This window comes from Sphaeramia orbicularis, chromosome 15, assembly GCF_902148855.1.
Source record: "Sphaeramia orbicularis chromosome 15, fSphaOr1.1, whole genome shotgun sequence".
Taxonomy (NCBI): Eukaryota; Metazoa; Chordata; class Actinopteri; order Kurtiformes; family Apogonidae; genus Sphaeramia; species Sphaeramia orbicularis.
Window position 1 is genome coordinate 37,487,149 of NC_043971.1, and position 18,087 is coordinate 37,505,235.

The 18,087-nt window shown below is 36.5% G+C and overlaps 1 protein-coding gene across 1 annotated transcript in view; it reads left to right on the forward strand.

Moving 5' to 3' along the window:
* Positions 1 to 18,087, forward strand: part of LOC115434149 (attractin-like protein 1) — a 765,420-nt gene that overhangs the window by 330,807 nt on the left and 416,526 nt on the right. Inside the window, exon 21 of the mRNA XM_030155899.1 lies at positions 1,814 to 1,907. Coding sequence (XP_030011759.1) covers positions 1,814 to 1,907 — 94 coding nt within the window. The remainder of the gene's footprint in view (positions 1 to 1,813; positions 1,908 to 18,087) is intronic.

Here is an 18,087-nt window from a genome sequence, read left to right on the forward strand (position 1 = left end):
GACCCTGTAGACCACATTGGACCTGAGATTGTTGACTCACTGTCCTCACTGGAACTGTTGCTGCCACTGTCTTGTAATGTATATGGAAATGACCAAAAATAATCACTTGCCCAATAAAAGGTTAACCCTTCCATGCATGAATTATGAGAACCTTAATCAAAATGTTTTTCCTGAGTGTTTTTATTCCTCTTTAGGCATGAAAAAAACAATGTGATTGAAAATTTTCTTCTGAAAAAAACAAAACAAAACAAAACAAAAAATAATGAAAAAAAAAATTCTTATGAACCTATCAGGAACACACTACATTATTTATTGATTCTGGATTATTGAAATGGCAGGAGCTAGTTAAGTTACAGACATTACTTGTTATTTTCAAGGCCAAAAGAAAAGCACTAGCAGCTAAATTACAAGAACTGTTTTTCTTCACTTCAGAGAATGAAGAGCATAGAAGGAAAGGTCATTTCAAACACCAGTGTGCACAGACAACTTTGAAGCAGATGTGTGTATCAGTGGTTGGTGTTAAACTCTGGAATTCTCTTTATAATGAGTTGAATGACTGTAAAAACATATTCCAACTGAAAAAAGTGTATAAAGAAAGAACGATGAGATTGTATGAACAGTTATAAGTTTTACATTTGGCTTCGTATTTGTTTTGTATTTTGTGACATATTTATTTACTTGCTTTGGACTGGTAAAATGTTTTTGCATCATTTCATCAGGTTTATATTTACCTATGTTTTGTACTTTCTGGATATGTAGTTTTGCACTTGGTTTTGTATTCATTTGGTACTATCTTTGGGTGTATTTAGTTGGTTTGTCTGACTTTATACTGTATGATTTTATAGGTAGTTGTGTATGGCTAACCATTAAGGTTATTATTATTTAGAAGGGGGCAGGAAATATAAGATTTTCAAGCATGGGTGTGTACATGTTTGTTCACTTGATGATTATTGAATGTTTACTGATGAAATGCACAACCATGAATGAAATATAAATAAATAAATAAATAAATAAATAAATAAATAAATAAATAAATAAATAAATAAATAAATATTTCATGAAGTTGCAAAAATGTTCACTCAGCTGGACACCACACGTTTAATTTTTGATGCACGGAAACATGTATTTACTGATAAATTGTGTGAAAACTATGGGGAGGGCTTATGATTCTGGGGGTTTATGCTCTAGAGAGATCTACATAATGTTACCAATTCATGTCAGAAAAGATATGTAGTGTCTTAAAACTTTAATAAAGATATGTATAAAAAAACAAACAAAAAAACCCCCAAAAAGAACAACAAAATCCATGACTATACAAGAGAACAGCTGCAGAATAGCTGTCCACTGTAGTGACCAGTATGCATGAAAAGGTTAACTAAACATAAACCAAGTGTCTCCATCCACTGTTGTTTATTAAACTCCATGGATTTTACTGGTGAATCGATGTTGTAGAAGATGACGGTGTTTCCATAGGAACTACGGAGCCTCTGAACGTCCAAATGGCTCATATCTGATGACCATGAAAAGATGAATAACTGCATTTTACACCAATTATTTACATGTATTTGATAGGATTAGTGGATCAACAGTAATTTACCTTTTTATATCAGTGAATAATTTTGGTCACTGGTGGATATTTGGGTCTTTATGGGTCCAGGATGACTGTTCTCTGGGGTAGTTGGGTATTACTGTCAGCTGTTATCATGTCTTCAGACGTACAGATTCTACAATAATCTCAGATATTATCGTAACGTAAACAAATCTCTGTCTCTCTCAACTCATTTCACCTTTGACCTGTGTTTTTTCTCTGCAGCCTGTAAGTGTAACAACCATGCCAATGTGTGCCACGTCAACACGGGGAAATGCTTCTGCACCACCAAGGGCATCAAAGGGGACCAGTGTCAGCTGTGAGTACTGACCTTTTACAGCTTGATCTGTGTTATTTTGTTCCATTTCTTCGACATTAATCCTGAGGTTGACTGTAGTACATAAGTTTCTGCTGCCTTCTATGCCTTCTAATAACTGTGAAAACACACGTCAAAGGTTTTGAGGTGGTCATATGGCCTAACAACACCTTCAGTTACTGCGTTTTATTAAGAGGTTCTTAAGAAAATCACATTCCCCAACACCTACACTGCTGAAACCTTGTTAGAAATATATTCTGCACTGCAGTTACGTCTAAGTATTAGAGGACCTGCAATGAACTCACCTAACCTAATTTATGAATCTTGACTACACTGGTCAACAACAAATTTATTGTTTAAGTTTTTTGAGCTTATTTAGGATAATTTTGGTGTGCTGAATCCAAAAAATCACATTAATTTTGCTCAGTCAGGTCAACTTTCTGAACTATGCTACATATTGGCTTTTTAACATTTTTGCTTACATTTATGGGCATTTTCACATCATATGATACAAAATTCTTTCATATTTCTTGCAACAAACGAGTTCTGAAGATTTTACTTTTGCCAATTTATGATTAATGTTTTTTTTTAATATTACAGGTGAATGAAATGGCTTCGACTAGAAGATCTTGCAAAAATAAGCCTGATGTATTCTGCTACATTTGCGGTGAATACACCGTTGTAACTAGCAGGAATCTCGTTAGAAAAATTTTTTTTTTTCTCTTAAAACCTATTTTGGGTGAGAACTATATAAAAAAATCAGCTGATAAAGTCACAAAAATGTAATCAATTTTGTGAGAAGATCAAATTTTTCTAAATCAAATTAGCAAAAAACCTGACCTGATTGAGAAAAACAGATGTCATTTTTGGATTTAGCGATGCAAAATGGTCCTAATTCAGTTGAAAAAACCTAGACAACTTGCAAAAAACATTTTTTTGTAACCCAGTGCTATTATTGATCTTATTTTGTATTTATTTTTTTCCTGTTTGGATGTACCAGGACATTATTGGGTTCACTGTAGTGGACATGATTGAAAACAAGTTATCATCAATACTGGAAACTATAAGCCATATGTGTGTAATATCAATGAATAACAGCAAGAACAAAAAAAAGTCTGCTCTTGTGAGGGTGTCAGTGTGTTAAAAAACAAGGAAAATAATTAAAAAAACAAAACAAAACTAACAATTGCCTCTTGTCGGCAATGACCTTAGAAACTTATTTGCAATGAATATACTGTATTACAATAAACAAACAGGCTGTATTTTGATGTTTGTTGAGCAATAAAGGCATCCAAAGAAAGACCTAACCTCATTTAGTTTAAAATTTTAGGATTTTTAATAAAGAACAAATGATGCTTGACTTATCAGAACAGTTTCTCAGGTGTCATTTTAAGCCTTATATGTGTGTCTTCTCTGTATTTTACAGAGGTGGTTATTCTTGATGCCTTAGGTTGGATCTGAACACATCTTTTGACTCAGCTCTGTTCTGTTGGTTAATTAATTAATTAATTATTAAGATGGTAATAAACCCCTGTAATGGAACAAAAGGGCTGTGGTGTTATCAGTGGCTTCAGTGTTCAGTCCATGTGGATCAGCAGTATTCTTTTAGCATATTTTTGCATATGGAACACTCATGAAAACACAGATACCAGTGCATCCTGGCCACTGACTATCTCTTTATAAGATTAAATTAAATTAAATTAAATTAGAGTAGATCAAATTTGATGCGATTACATCAGATTAGATTAAATTAGATTAGAGTAGATTAGATGCGATTAGATCAGATTTGATTTGATTCAGATAGATCAGATTAGAGTAGATAAAATTAGATTAGAGCAGATCAGATTATATTAGATTAGTGTAGATCAGATTGGATGAGATCAGATCAGATTAGAGTAGATCAGAATAGATTAGATTGGATCAGATTAGATTAGAGTAGATCAGATTAGATTAGATTAGATTAGATCAGATTAGAGCAGATTAGATTAGATCAGATTAGATTAGAGTAGATCAGAATAGATTAGATCAGATCAGATTAGATTAGAGTAGATCAGAATAGATTAGATCATATTAGATTAGAGTAGATTAGATTAGATGAGATCAGATTATATTAGACTATATTACATCAGATTAAATTAGAGTAGATCAGAATATATTAGATCAGATTAGATTAGAGTAGATCAGATTAGATGAGATCAGATCAGATTAGAGTAGATCAGAATAGATTAGATTGGATCAGATTAGATTAGAGTAGATCAGATTAGATGAGATCAGATCAGATTAGAGTAGATCAGAATAGATTAGATTGGATCAGATTTGATTAGAGTAGATCAGATTAGATTAAAGTAGATTACATTACATTAGATCAGATCAGATTAGATAAAAGTAAATTAGATCAGATTTGATTAGATCATATTAGATTACATTAGATTAGATTGGAGTTGATCAGATTAGATTACAGTAGATTAGATCAGACTATATTGATCCCACAACAAGGAAATTCAATGTCCAAGGAAGCAACAGAATAAAATGCAAGAAAAAGTGTGCATGCATAAATATAGCACAAAAAACAATATAAAATAATGTGAATAATAATAGTAATAAAAACCATACATACTAGATACATATTTATAACAGAGTGGAACTGAATGGAAAGGATAGTGTGTGTGTGTGTGTGTGTGTGTGTGTGTGTGTGTGTGTTTTCCATACTGTGCTGGACTTGACCGCTGCAGCACTACAATATCCTAAATGGCTTGGCGGACCAACACACCATGGAGACAGACAGAAAATTGCTGCATCGATAAATCTAGCAGGGAGGTTACAAAACAGAGGCTCTGGTGTGTGTGTGTGTGTGTGTGTGTGTGTTGTGTCATCTACAGGGAGCACACAGTGTAATGAACAACTGATGCAATCACACTTCACGCCTCACTGTGTTCATCACATGTTACTGTATGTGTGATATACTGTATATACCCCTGTGTCTGGGTGTCAGAGAATATCAGAGATGTTTCATGCATGTTGTTGTTATGTGAGAACTGAGGTGTCCAAGTGTTAGAACTGGTTCAGATGGTTAAGATGTTGCAGTATCTTTGTGTTTTTTTCTCGCACTTATACAAAAGTAGCTGCCACTGTTGGAAGTAGTCAAAAATAGTGGCAGTATTGCTTTATTTTGATCTAATTGTGCATAGACCTTGGACTTAATTTGCAGCATTATACAAAACAACAATAGCTCAGTTTTTTAGAACATGATTCATGATGCAATGTGTTGACACGCAGATAACAAACTTCAGCTTAGTCTATGATTTTGACATGACTCTGGGCTAGAAAGTCTTTGTGAAGTGCACTAATAATGGTATTTTTGGAATTTTTAGACTTCTTCAAGCCCAATTAAATCCTTTTTAGAGGTTTGCACGTACTATTGCAATCGACTGAACAGAACAGTGTTGAAAAAACTGAAGTAGAACCGTGCAAAAGTCTTAGACCACCTTTAGCTTTGTTGTTTTTTTGCAGGGTTGACATGTGCATGCATGTTTATTTCTCATTCTCTTCTCCTCAGATAAAACAAGAAAATACAGGAAATACAGACCTGATCAAAATCTTAAGACCAGTTGAAAAATAGCTAGAATTTACCTTTTGCACATTTGGATCTTAATGAGGTTTTAAGTAGAGCTACAATATACAAAAGCAAGAAGGGGGAGTGAGACAAAAAGCACTTGGAAAAAGTCATTTATTGAAAACAAGTAAACTGAAATAGGCTGTTTATCAGCTGATCAAAAGTTTAAGACCGCAGGCTATAAAAGCCAAAATCTGCTCAAAATTCTCATTTTCTGTCGGGCATTCACACGGTCATGCCCACCTGATGGCTAAAGCTAAGAAGCTTTCTCTTCTTGAACGTGGTCGGATCGTTGAGCTGCATAAGCAAGGCCTCTCGCAGCGTGCCATTGCTGCTGAGGTTGGACGCAGTAAGACAGTCATTCTAAATTTTTTGACAGATCCTGAGCATTATGGAACAAAAAAGTCAAGTGGTAGACCCAAAAAAATGACACCTGCGCTGAGCCGGAGGATCCGATTGACTGTCCGTCAAGACACAGGGCGGTCCTCGACCCAAATTAAGGCCCTTACTGGTGCCGACTGCAGCGCAATAACCATCAGACAGCATCTGCGGGAAAAGGGTCTCAAAAACAAAAAACGAATTCAAAGACCTTGTCTCCTACAACGCCACAAAACTGCCCGTTTAGACTTTGCCAGGGAGCATCAAACATGGGACATTGAAAGGTGGAAAAAAGTTTTATTCTCTGATGAGAAAAAATTTAACCTCGACGGACCAGATGGCTTCCAACGTTACTGGCATGACAAGGAGATCCCACCTGAGATGTTTTCTACCCGGCACAGTGGAGGGGGGTCCATCATGATCTGGGGTGCTTTTTCATTCAGTGGAACACTGGAGCTTCAGGTGGTGCAGGGTCGTCAAACGGCGGCTGGTTACGTGCAGATGTTGCAGCGGGCATCCCTCATGACTGAGGGCCCTCGTCTGTGTGGTAACAGCTGGGTTTAAAAACAGGACAACGCTGCAGTTCACAATGCTCGCTTGACGAAGGACTTCTTCAGGGAGAATAACATCACTCTTTTGGACCATCCCGCATGTTCCCCTGATTTAAATCCCATAGAGAACATTTGGGGATGGATGGCAAGGGAAGTTTATAAAAATGGCCATCAGTTCCAGGCAGTTGATGTCCTTCGTGAAGCCATCTTCACCACTCGGAGCAATGTTCCCACCAGCCTCCTGGAAACACTCGCATCAAGCATGCCCAAAGGAATTTTTGAAGTGATTAACAAGAACGGTGGAGCTACTCATTACTGAGTCCTACTGAGAAAATTTTTTGTTCTGGTTTGGAGAGTTTTTTGTAATTTTTTGAGCGATGGTCTTAAACTTTTGATCAGCTGATAAACAGCCTATTTCAGTTTACTTGTTGTTTTCAATAAATGACTTTTTCAAAGTGCTTTTTGTGTCACTCCCCCTTCTTGCTTTTGTATATTGTAGCTCTACTTAAAACCTCATTAAGATCCAAATGTGCAAAAGGTAAATTCTAGCTATTTTTCAACTGGTCTTAAGATTTTGATCAGGTCTGTATGTGCACAGCCTCAAAAGACACACAAAAAACTGAACTACATGTGTTATAAAGGTTAAAGTCACAATTTATTGTGACCCCTGACCCCATGACAGGAAGTAGCACAAACAGTGACAACATCTGACATGTGTTGAATGAAACCTGGCATAAAACATCAGACAATTAATGGAGTGAATTGTCTGAACAAATAGGTTAAAGATGTGTTAAATACAGAGAGGTCACACTAAATACAACAACTTTGGTTTATAAAAGCTGTTTTTACCCTGAAACTTTTGTTTTTACTGCTGTACATACTTCACATATATTCAGATTGTATTTTAATGCAGATACTGAGAAATGCATGCGAGTGGACATTAACCCTTTCATGCACAAATTATGAAAACCTTAATCAAAATTTTTCCCTGAGTGTTTTTATTCCTCTTTTGGCATGAAAAAAACAATGCAACTGAAAATTGTCTTCCGAAAAATAAATAAAAATAAATAAATAAAATTAAAATAATTGGAAAAAAAAAAAAAAAAAAAAAAAAAAACATAAAAAAATAATAATGAAAAAAAAAAAAAATTCTTATGAACCTATTTTTCATGAAGTTGCAAAAATGTCCACTCAGCTGGACACTACACGTTTAATTTTTGACGCACAGAAACATGTATTTACTGATAAATTGTGTGAAAACTATGGGGAGGGCTTATGATTCTGGGGGTTTATGATCAGGAGAGATCTTCATAATGTTACCAATTCATGTCAGAAAAGATATGTAGTGTCTTCAAACTTTTATAAAGATATGTGTAAAAAAAAAAACAACAACAACAAAAAGAACAACAAAATCCATGAATATACAAGAGAACAGCTGTAGAATAGCTGTCCACTATAGTGACCACTATGCATGAAAGGGTTAAAACCAAGGTTATTATCGTTAACGAAATGATGAAAACTAGAATTAACTGACATAAATAAAAATTATAATTATAAGAAGAAACAGTAACTGAAACTGTATTATGTGGTCACAAAACTAACTAAAACGTATAAAAGTTATGGATAAAATTTCCTTCGTTTTCGTCTTTGTCAATGTCTGATTGATATGAAATTGATTTATTTCGCTCGAGCAGTTTTAGCTTGCGGCACCATATAGCACTTTACGGTCCGGCACTTCTCGTCACTTATTGTTTAGAGTCAGCTTTTCGTCCCCATTCTACCAGGAAACATGGAGACTAAAGTTGGGAGAAAGCAACTTTGAATACGACGGTGAGGAACATAAAAGATATGAAAAAACTAAAACTAAACTAAAACTAAGCATTTAAAAAAAAAAAAAAAAAAAAAAAGATAATAATAATAATAATAATAATAATAATAATAATAATAAAAACTAGCAAACCTGCTCTAAAAATGAATTAAAATGAACTGAATTAGAGAAAAAAAGTCAAAACTAAATAAAACTAAAACATAACGAAAAATCCAAAACTATTATAACCCTGATTAGAACTTTATTAAACCAACAAATCAAATGTTGGCCCAGGACTTTTGCACACACACACACACACACACACACACACACACACACACACACACACACACACACACACATGCACGCACATATGAAAAAAACCCACAAACATCAGTCGATAGTGATAATCACAGTAAATGTCAAATTATTGTCTTCTTAGATTTGGATTTTCAGTGCATATGAGAAAAAGAGACAATAAAAACATATATTTACATAACAGATCTATACATAAAACAGAATGAATGCAGTACATAAAAAACTGAAGTAAAAGAAATAAGAAAGAAGTGTGCAGAAAAAATAAAAAAAAAACATTCAAAAGGCAGAAGGCCTTGTCAAATAGTTCTCCCGTAAAACATACAATTTAATGAGACAAATAAAATCCTGCAAAAACACAAAGCAATTAGCAAAGGGGACATGAATGAATACTGAATAATATATGAGAAGCAGTTATGATATTGCATAACTTAAGCGACAGAACAAAAGAAATGTGTGGTTTACTTCTTGATGGATTTAAAGCCCGTGCAGTTTCTAATATAATTAAACTATAAAAAGGTGAAGTGTTGTAATGGAAAACTGGATGGAGATGCTTGGTTTAGGTTCAGTTAATGATAGATTTTGTCAAAAAAAGTCACTTTTTCTTCAGTTTTCTCTGTTGTTGCTACAATAACCTTTGAATTTACTCTGAGTTTTAATGAGCCTCTATACGATTTGTAAATGAAATACAGGAAAATACATGATTTGTACTGAAAAGTGCAAAATACAGAGGATAATATGAGAATAAATGGTGATAAATCACTAAAGAAAGGTTCAATAGAGAGAAAAATTCATTTGGGAACTGACATAAAAGTAGCACTGGGTCTTTACGGGTTAAACTGAAAAATAAGTTTCTCAACATAGCACTTACAAACACTGTGTGGCCATATTGAGTACTAGTGATGGGTACCAAACCTGGTACTAAATGGGCCCCGTCTCAATCATTGAAGAAGAAGAGTATTGATAAGCTTACGTTCTCTGATGGTACTGGAGAAAGAAAACTGAAAAATAGGTCTCAGAAGATTACAGATACATAAAAGTTGTCTTACAAATTTCTTTCACAGACTCCATCCATCTCTTGGTTCGCCTCTGATGCATTTTTGTGATTTTTGATCCACATGAGAGATCTGAGTTCTGGTCTCTGTGTGTTTGAGCTGCTCGGGTCTGACCCCCCTCTCAGACGTCCTGGTGACAGCGTCCTTGTAGACCTTAAAGTCCAAGACGTCTTTTACATATTCAGGCAGAAATGTGAGCGACTTGTCATAAAACCCGGTGAAGGTCTGTCAGTTCCAGGCACAGAAATGTATGATGTTCAGCTTTTAGTTCATCTACCCTATTCTTGTTTTGTACCACTGTTCCAGCAGCCTAGAGCCCAAACACCACCAGGAATAAAAGTCAATGGTAGGGCTGGGTAAAAAAAATAATTTAATCGATCTTAGATTTCGTTTTAATTTTGCGTAATCGATTAATAGTGGATGAGGTCGATTTTTCAGAGCAGGACTGGGAGTACGTGGAAGCGTGGCCGGCTCCGTCTTTTGAACTCCTTGGTCTCGCTTGCGACAGTTCTGGCACGGAAAAGACGCGGAGGACGGGTGGGGAAAACCCCTCTGCTGGAGGTCCTCCTGGCCTCAAACTCGAACCTGCAGTGTGAAGGAACTAGCCGCCCGGAGGTTCTTCACGGCGAGTCGTGGAAGCCGGTCGTTCTTTGAATAATAACTTGGATCCATACCATCACCTATGGCTCAGTATGGAGTTAGAGGAATAGTAAAGCGACAATGTCCGACCGCTACACTACCCCACCCCACTCCCCGACCAACAATCCCGGAGCGCCCCCCCCCCCCCCCCCCCCCCCCCCCGTTCTGAGCCACTGTAGAAACATGGGAATGTTTCTGTCCCGTTCATTATTTAAGAGCACATTCAGCTACTTACTGCTGAAATGTCATATTTATTTCCTTTCTGATATCAATATTGATACCAGTATTGATGTGTTTCATGACTGCGGTAGTCAAATAATCAGGTTACAATTCAAAATTGTACTTTGATATCACTAAATTAATCTGAATCAATCAATTAATACTGAATCAAATGGATATTGGATTAACCCTTTCATGCATGAATTATGAAAACCTTAGTCAAAATTTTATTCTTGAGTGTTTTTATTCCTCCTTAGGGATGAAAAAAACAATGTGATTGAGTTTTTTTTTTTTCTTTTCATGGAGTTACATAATGTCCGTGCATTTAATTTTTGAAGTAAAGAAACGTGTTTACAACCCAGTATCAGAAAGTGAGATGAAAACAATGAAATAAAAACATTTTAATGCTGCTAATCTGATGTTTTCTTACATTTTAACATATTCTAATGCTAGTTATTACTCACTTCATAGAGATAATATGCAAAACAAAAACCTTTTTGTCTAACAAATAACAATTGATTTACACTAAAACATGTTACTGCAGATCAGGTTTATCAAGAAGAGCAAAGTTACAGTAATGGTCTGAATTGCAATGTATGGGATGGTGCATAAGTGTCCACTGTGTTGGCTGATATGGAACTAAAACAAAAAAATCCATGAATATACAAGAGAACAGCTGGAGAATAACTGTCCACTGTAGTGACCACTATGCATGAAAGGGTTAAATCGAATCGAATCGTGATTAATCGATTCAGAACCTTATGAATCGAAATCCAGTTGATTATGGAAATTGGCCATGATACCCAGCCCTAGTCACCGGTACCGCTGATTATTTCACTGGGGGTCCATTTATGATCTGAATCTGAAACGGTCAGAACATCTTCTGATCTGTGGTTCATAAGCTGCGTTTCCACTACTTCCACGACTCGATTTGATTCGACTCGGCCTTTTTGCGTTTCCAATACATAAAAGTACCTGGAATCTAGTACCCGGTACTAGTTTTTTAGTATCTGCTCTACCAAGGTTCCAAAACGGGTGAAGAGATTCTAAAATGTGACGTGTAAACACTGCAGACTACTGATTGGTCAGAGAGTTGTCATTGCGTCATCAATGCACAACCCATAATTTTTAACAAACCAGGGGCACGTTTCTGGGTTCTCTGGGTTCCCTTCAGCGCAAATAGTGAGCGAACGATGGGTCGGCGAACGCAGAGGCTTAACGAACACAAAATGTGTTTCTGTGCTCGTTGCGTTCGCTAAGCCATCGTTCGCTCACTATTTGCGTTGAAGGGTGTGCTAAACAGGTGGGTTCACTATTTAACCCAGAACAACGGCTCCGCTCCCGCTGTTTCCAGTCATCTGATCTGACAGCACTATGGTTAGAATGAAGAACTATTATAGGATATCTGTGAGCCTGGATCTGTGACCTCCTCTCTTACCCTCACCTGTCTGGATGGACCTCCTCACCCTCAGCTGACTATAGAAGGACCTCCTCAGCTGTCTGCATGTGCCCCCCCCCCCCACACACACACACACAGACACACACACACACACTGAACTGAACTGAACTGAATTATTTACACCAGTGGCGATTTCTCATAGACTGCAAGGGAAGCCCGGCTTCCCCTAAAATTACGAAAATTAAATGGTTAAATATGTATGGTTTTGTTGACATTTTATTGACTACAAATGCGTTAGAACACGTTCACCTCAAAGGTGAGTTCGTTCAGAATCAGCTTTATCACAAACTAACGGACGCGATGTTGTTCACTTCTCATACATTCCCGTTGCGCTGTTTTCTCATTCAATCTCTGCTCAGTGCATTTGTCCGTAGACTGCGGGCGTCTCTGGGCTTCAATGGGACTGAGTGGAACAGTTTTTTTCATTGTGTCAAAACTGGATGGTAATTGGATAAATGCCACGATGTTGTCCCGCCCCCGGACGCCGGGCGTCTCTGGGGGTGAATGGAGCTGTGGGCGGAGCTCGGCTGGGCCGGACGCCAGAATCCTACATGCTGATTGGAGGATCGGTTGAAAGGCTGAATCCCGTTTGATTGACAGCTGTTTTCAGATCTCCTCCTTCACTGAAACAGTTCAGTTTAATACCGTCGCACATTCTGCTGTGAAATCGGAGAGAAACCACTACGAAATTACTCGTTCATTTCTTGCACTGTAAATAAAACACACTCATTTTACTTCCTTGTTTCAATTTAACATAATTTCAGCGTTTTCTTGTTTCAGTTACATAATTTAATCAGTTCTTGTTTGAGTTTAATATCGTTTTGTAGATAGTTAAATCAATCAAACTGTCGGCTAGGTCGGAGTGAAAGGAGCATCTCTTGTTTATAAAGGCTGAAGTCTTACACCCACAACACAATGGGCCAAGGCAGTCTAAGCAGCCCAGCTCTGCTGGACATTCAGAGGACACTGGTCCAGTCCCTGGAAAAGACGCCTGCTTGGTACGATAAGGTCACTGAGCATTTTCTTAATTCTTTTATTTATTTATTTATTTATTTTTAATTTTTTTTAAATTTTTTTTTTTTTTTATGTAAGCCTACAATGAGCTTCCCCTGTCTGAAAGACGAGCAGCCGCCACTGATTTACACATATATATCGGGCTGGACGTCTAAGGATGACCCCAGTTATTCTGCACTGGTGACATTATAAACAGAACTCTCAACAGTCACTTTTGGTCATAACCACGGCAACAACAGAACAAACAGATTATATAGAAAAACTGAACGCTGTCCCGTTCCTCTCATCCACGCGCTCATATCTCATTACGCATGCGCACACAGACACACACACACCTGCTGGTGTGTGTGGCACCAATTCACTGGCTCTGGCCCCATATACAGTTCTCATTCATTCATTCATTCATCTCTCAAAGCCACACACACTTTGTCCTGAACTAATCTATATTCATCCATAAATCGATAGTGAATAAAATTCAGTGAGTGGATCAGTCCTCACTTGGTAAATTTGTTTTTTTCAGTGCAAAATGTCCATGGGAAAAATCTGATATCATTAAAGATATTGTCAAACTTGTGTTAAGAATCTTCTTTTTCAAATGTAAATAATATTTAAAAGGAAATACATGACAGAAATGAAGTGAAATGAAGCTACAAGAATATATCCTCCTTCTAACGTAGACCTCTGAGGTCCACGTTAAAATCAGCCCTTTAGCGCGGAACTGGGCGAGCGCACACTTTTAATGAACTAGCCCAGAAACGGGATAGCGCATTTTGCGTTGCGCTGGGGTTAACAAACTAACGCACAAACGCATTTTGCATTGCGTTAGTTGTTAACGAACAAAGAGTGAGCCCAGAAACAAGATAGCGCAAAATGTGTTAAATGGACGCATTTTGCATTGCACTGGGCTTAACGATTTAACGAGCTAGTGCAGAAACGAGCCCCAGATTCAGAAGTTGACAGTTAACATACCGGTCGGCTAATTCATGATGATGGTCCACAAAACGACACCGTGGTGGGTCGAGGAGGTTCTGACATTTCTGTCCTTGGTGGCTGATGAAAAGATTCAGCATGAGCTAAACAGGGCAACAAGCAACAAGCGAGTTTATCAGCACCTCTTAGAGTAAATGACAGCACACAGTTACATGAAGCGTTGCTATGACGACCAGGTACTCTAAAGTCAGTACTGTCCTGTAATGGAAATGTCCTCCAGGAATTGTACCTAGAACCCGTTGAATCGAGTCGAGCCGGTACCACTTTGCGCAAACACGGCTATAGACTCGGAACAGGAGGATGTTGTTTGCCTCGTAGCAAAATTGCCTAAGTCATATTTTTGGCCAAATTGTGATATCTGCATAATTTTATTGTCTTAATACTGCTGCTTCATTTTATGCAAATATCACAATTTGACCAAAAATATGAATTAGGCAATTATATTGTATGAGGCTAATGATATGAAGATCTGGAGGCTGTAGCATAACACTGCACTGTAACATATGATGAAGAAAAACTCAGAAAAAATAAGTAAAGATTATTTTCTTTTGCAATTAAATGTTTGATTTTTGCATTAGTTGCGTAAGAAAACCGGAATCTTCTATAATGATCAGCTCAAAACAAAGCTGCTGCACTTTCCTACTAAAGAAAATATAATTATATTAGAGTTATAAAAGCCTGTGTTCCAAATAAAAAAATAGAGCAAATAGTTCTGTTTACAATTTCAACTGTAATCCCAACCTAGTAAAAGAACAAAGAACACTGTGAAAGTACTGTATCAATAAGAATTATCGGTAAGAGTAGTTGTATTATTAAAATCTTATAAAAGAAATAAAGAAAGATGGTTATTTTCCAACGCTGTTCACATACGCCGAGCCACATGTGCTATCAATTATGTCCAGTTTCTTAACCTTCATATTAAACTTTGACCACAACCACTTAATGTTTTACGCAAACCTCCACATGACCTTCCAACGACCTTAAACCTCGGCTCAGCTTCTGACTTTGACGTGACTCGGGTTCAGCCAATGTATCCAAGACCCTCGCCACATGTCACCTGTCGGCTTTAATCCATCTCCGTCCTCCCTCTGTACACGTGGACATATGGACGGATTTCCCAGGGGACATTTTTTACTTGTTGAGACATAAAACACACAGGTGTAACTGGGGAAAAAAGAGCAAAAGCAAAAAAAATAAGTTAAAAAGAATCAGTAACACTGGTCTATCTATCTATCTATCTATCTATCTATCTATCTATCTATATATATATATATATATATATATATATATATTTTTTTTTTTTTTTTTTTTTTTTTTTTGTTAGAAATTATCTGCTTTAGAGATTAAATGTGCTAAATGTTACATATTTTGATCAGATTCATTGAAAAACAAATGACAAAAGTACTGATTTGCTGATGTTTTCAAGGTATATGATTAAGTTTTATTATATATACTGGTTTATGTACATTTATACATAAATCTACCACTAGATAGAACCTGTAAAGTGAATGTATTGTCATGTGCAGACTGTTTTGAAATAGATCTAGAGACAAATATTCCTTTTTGAGTTAAACCCATTCTCTCGTTAATTCTCAAATTTCACATTTTGACCAAAGACTGTATCTTGGAAGCTTCAGCCCATCAGTGTTTTTTGACTTGATTTTTCTTTGTCAGTGACTCACATGTGGTAACTTTTCACTATTTTTATTCTGGAAGCATTTTACTTGTAGACCAGTCAGTGTAATCAGTGTCTTTGTTATATGACCTGACTAAGATGCTGTGTATTTGAAATGTGTGTAATGTTTTCCCTGTAGGTAATAAAAGTCTTTCATTTTTTTTATTTTGTTCTTTTTATTTTTATCAGAGTGCCTTGGACAGTTGTATATTCGCAATACTTCCTTTTTGAACATTATTTATTACTTCTTTTCATCTTTTATTTATATGTTCCGCCCCAGTCTTTGAGGGTTAGGGTCTACATTTTTAGCTCATAGGCTGATAGGTCTTGCCTTTTTTTTTGTCGTCACCTTCTTCGTCATCGTCTTTGACGTCATCTTCGTTGTCATTACCAATTTCTTCAAACATCTTCTCCAACAAAACCACAGGCCGGATTCATTTAAATTTTGTTTATGTCGCTTCCTTTGACAATATCTGCAAAGTTTGTTCATAGTTTTGACAAATTTAGATTTTTGATGAATTTTTGAAACATTTCAAATTTGCCTTTACTTATAATGGGCCATATATTGATGGTTTATATCATGGAAATGGTTCCAAATGTCAATATAGTTACTATTGAGCACTGACAGGAAGTCATATATGGACTTTTTTTTTTTTTTTTTGTAACTTATATTTTATTAGCTTTAAAAGAACAACAACAACAACAAAAAACACAACAACATAAATAAATAAGTCTGGGTAGCACAGTCTTATCAATTATTTTGCTTATATAATGTCCATTTTTTCCACTTTTTGTTTATTTGCGGTTCTTGTAGTCTCAATCTGTGTGTTACTTTTTCCATTAGAAATATGTCCTCGATCGTAGGTATCCATTGATCCTTTGATGGTACGTTCATCTTCTCCCAATTCCTTGTTATACACTTTTTTGCAGCTATCAACATCACCTTTACCAAATATTTATCGTATTCACGTATAGTGTCATCACCAAAGTTGCATAAATAAAGAATTTCAGGTTTCTTTGGAATTGTGTATCCTAATACTTGACATAGGACATTGCAGATCATTTCCCAATATTCCGAGAGTTTTGAACATTTCCAAAAAACATGAGAATGGTCAACATCCATCTCCCCGCATTCTCTCCAACATTCCCGATGCCTCTGTAACTGTTTACTTTTAAACTTGGGTGTAATAAAAAATCTTATAAGATTTTTCCAGGCAAATTCCCTCCATGTCCGAGAGCTAGTAGTTGTATGATGTAATTCCCACATGTTTAGCCAATCTATATCATCAATTTCTATGTCAAATTCTCTTTCCCATTTCACTTTTACATAGTAAGTTGTTTGCTTATCAGGATTTATTAAGGCTTTATATAATGCTGAGATTATCCTAATATTGCTGTCTTTATATGCTTTAGTCATGATTTGAACCATATCGCTCTCTTCCATGGAGGGTCCCACCTGTATTTCCCCTTTATAATAGTCTCTCATTTGAAGATAACGGAAAAAATCATGTTTCTCAAATTGATATTTTGTGCCAAAGTTTGGAAACTCTCCAGCCTCCCATTATTTTCCAGAACACACCAAGCTGTAACTCCCTTGGTTACCCAATATTTATAGTTTTGGTCAATTTTGGATGGCATAAATTTACTATCATATGCTATCCATTTTAGTTTTGTTGCCTGTCTTTGGACTCTATGTGTACGCAGCATTCCAAACCAAATATCATATATGGACTTTGATTTAATTTGCTGAGTTCTCCTCCGGTGAAAGTACCACCCACTTCTATTGGGAGATTGATCTCCTGCATCAAGACCACAGGACTCTAATATCGCAACAGAACCTGACAACCTCACAAATTCTACTTGTTATTGATTCTTGATTTAACATGCCGATAAAATACAGGTGCTATTTTGTGTTTTTGACAACACCTTGTGAACCCCTTACTACTAATTCCCCCTCCTTTTGTGTAAATGTTATTGACTGTAATAACAATGGCTTTGTTCCCTGTAGATGTAACAGTGTCGTAGCTTTAGTTTTTGTACATGTTCAGTCTAGAGAAAAGAGAAACTACTGTTAAGCATCGGATGTCCACCATAGATCCTCTGTGTTACCAACAGTGACATTGGCAGGATGGATATTGATTTACAAAGATGCTAATAACTGCGCAGTACAGAATAAAAACAAACACAAAATCAGGCTCATGAATAACAAACTGAGGCCTGAGTGTGATTATCAGGGTTGTAACACATTGGCGACAATATTGTAAATGTGGGCTGGTTGTGGATACGGCTGACTGTGTGTGGGTGAATGTTGAATTGTCCGTTCCAGCCTCAGCTCTCCTGTTGCTTTGGCATTTGTGTCAGGTTTTTGAACGCAATGTTTCTTTTCAGTGCACACCAATTTTTCATTATTCTGGGTCTGAATCCACAGAGGCTGAAAGCAGACGTGGAGTGTTTGTGTGTGTTCACTT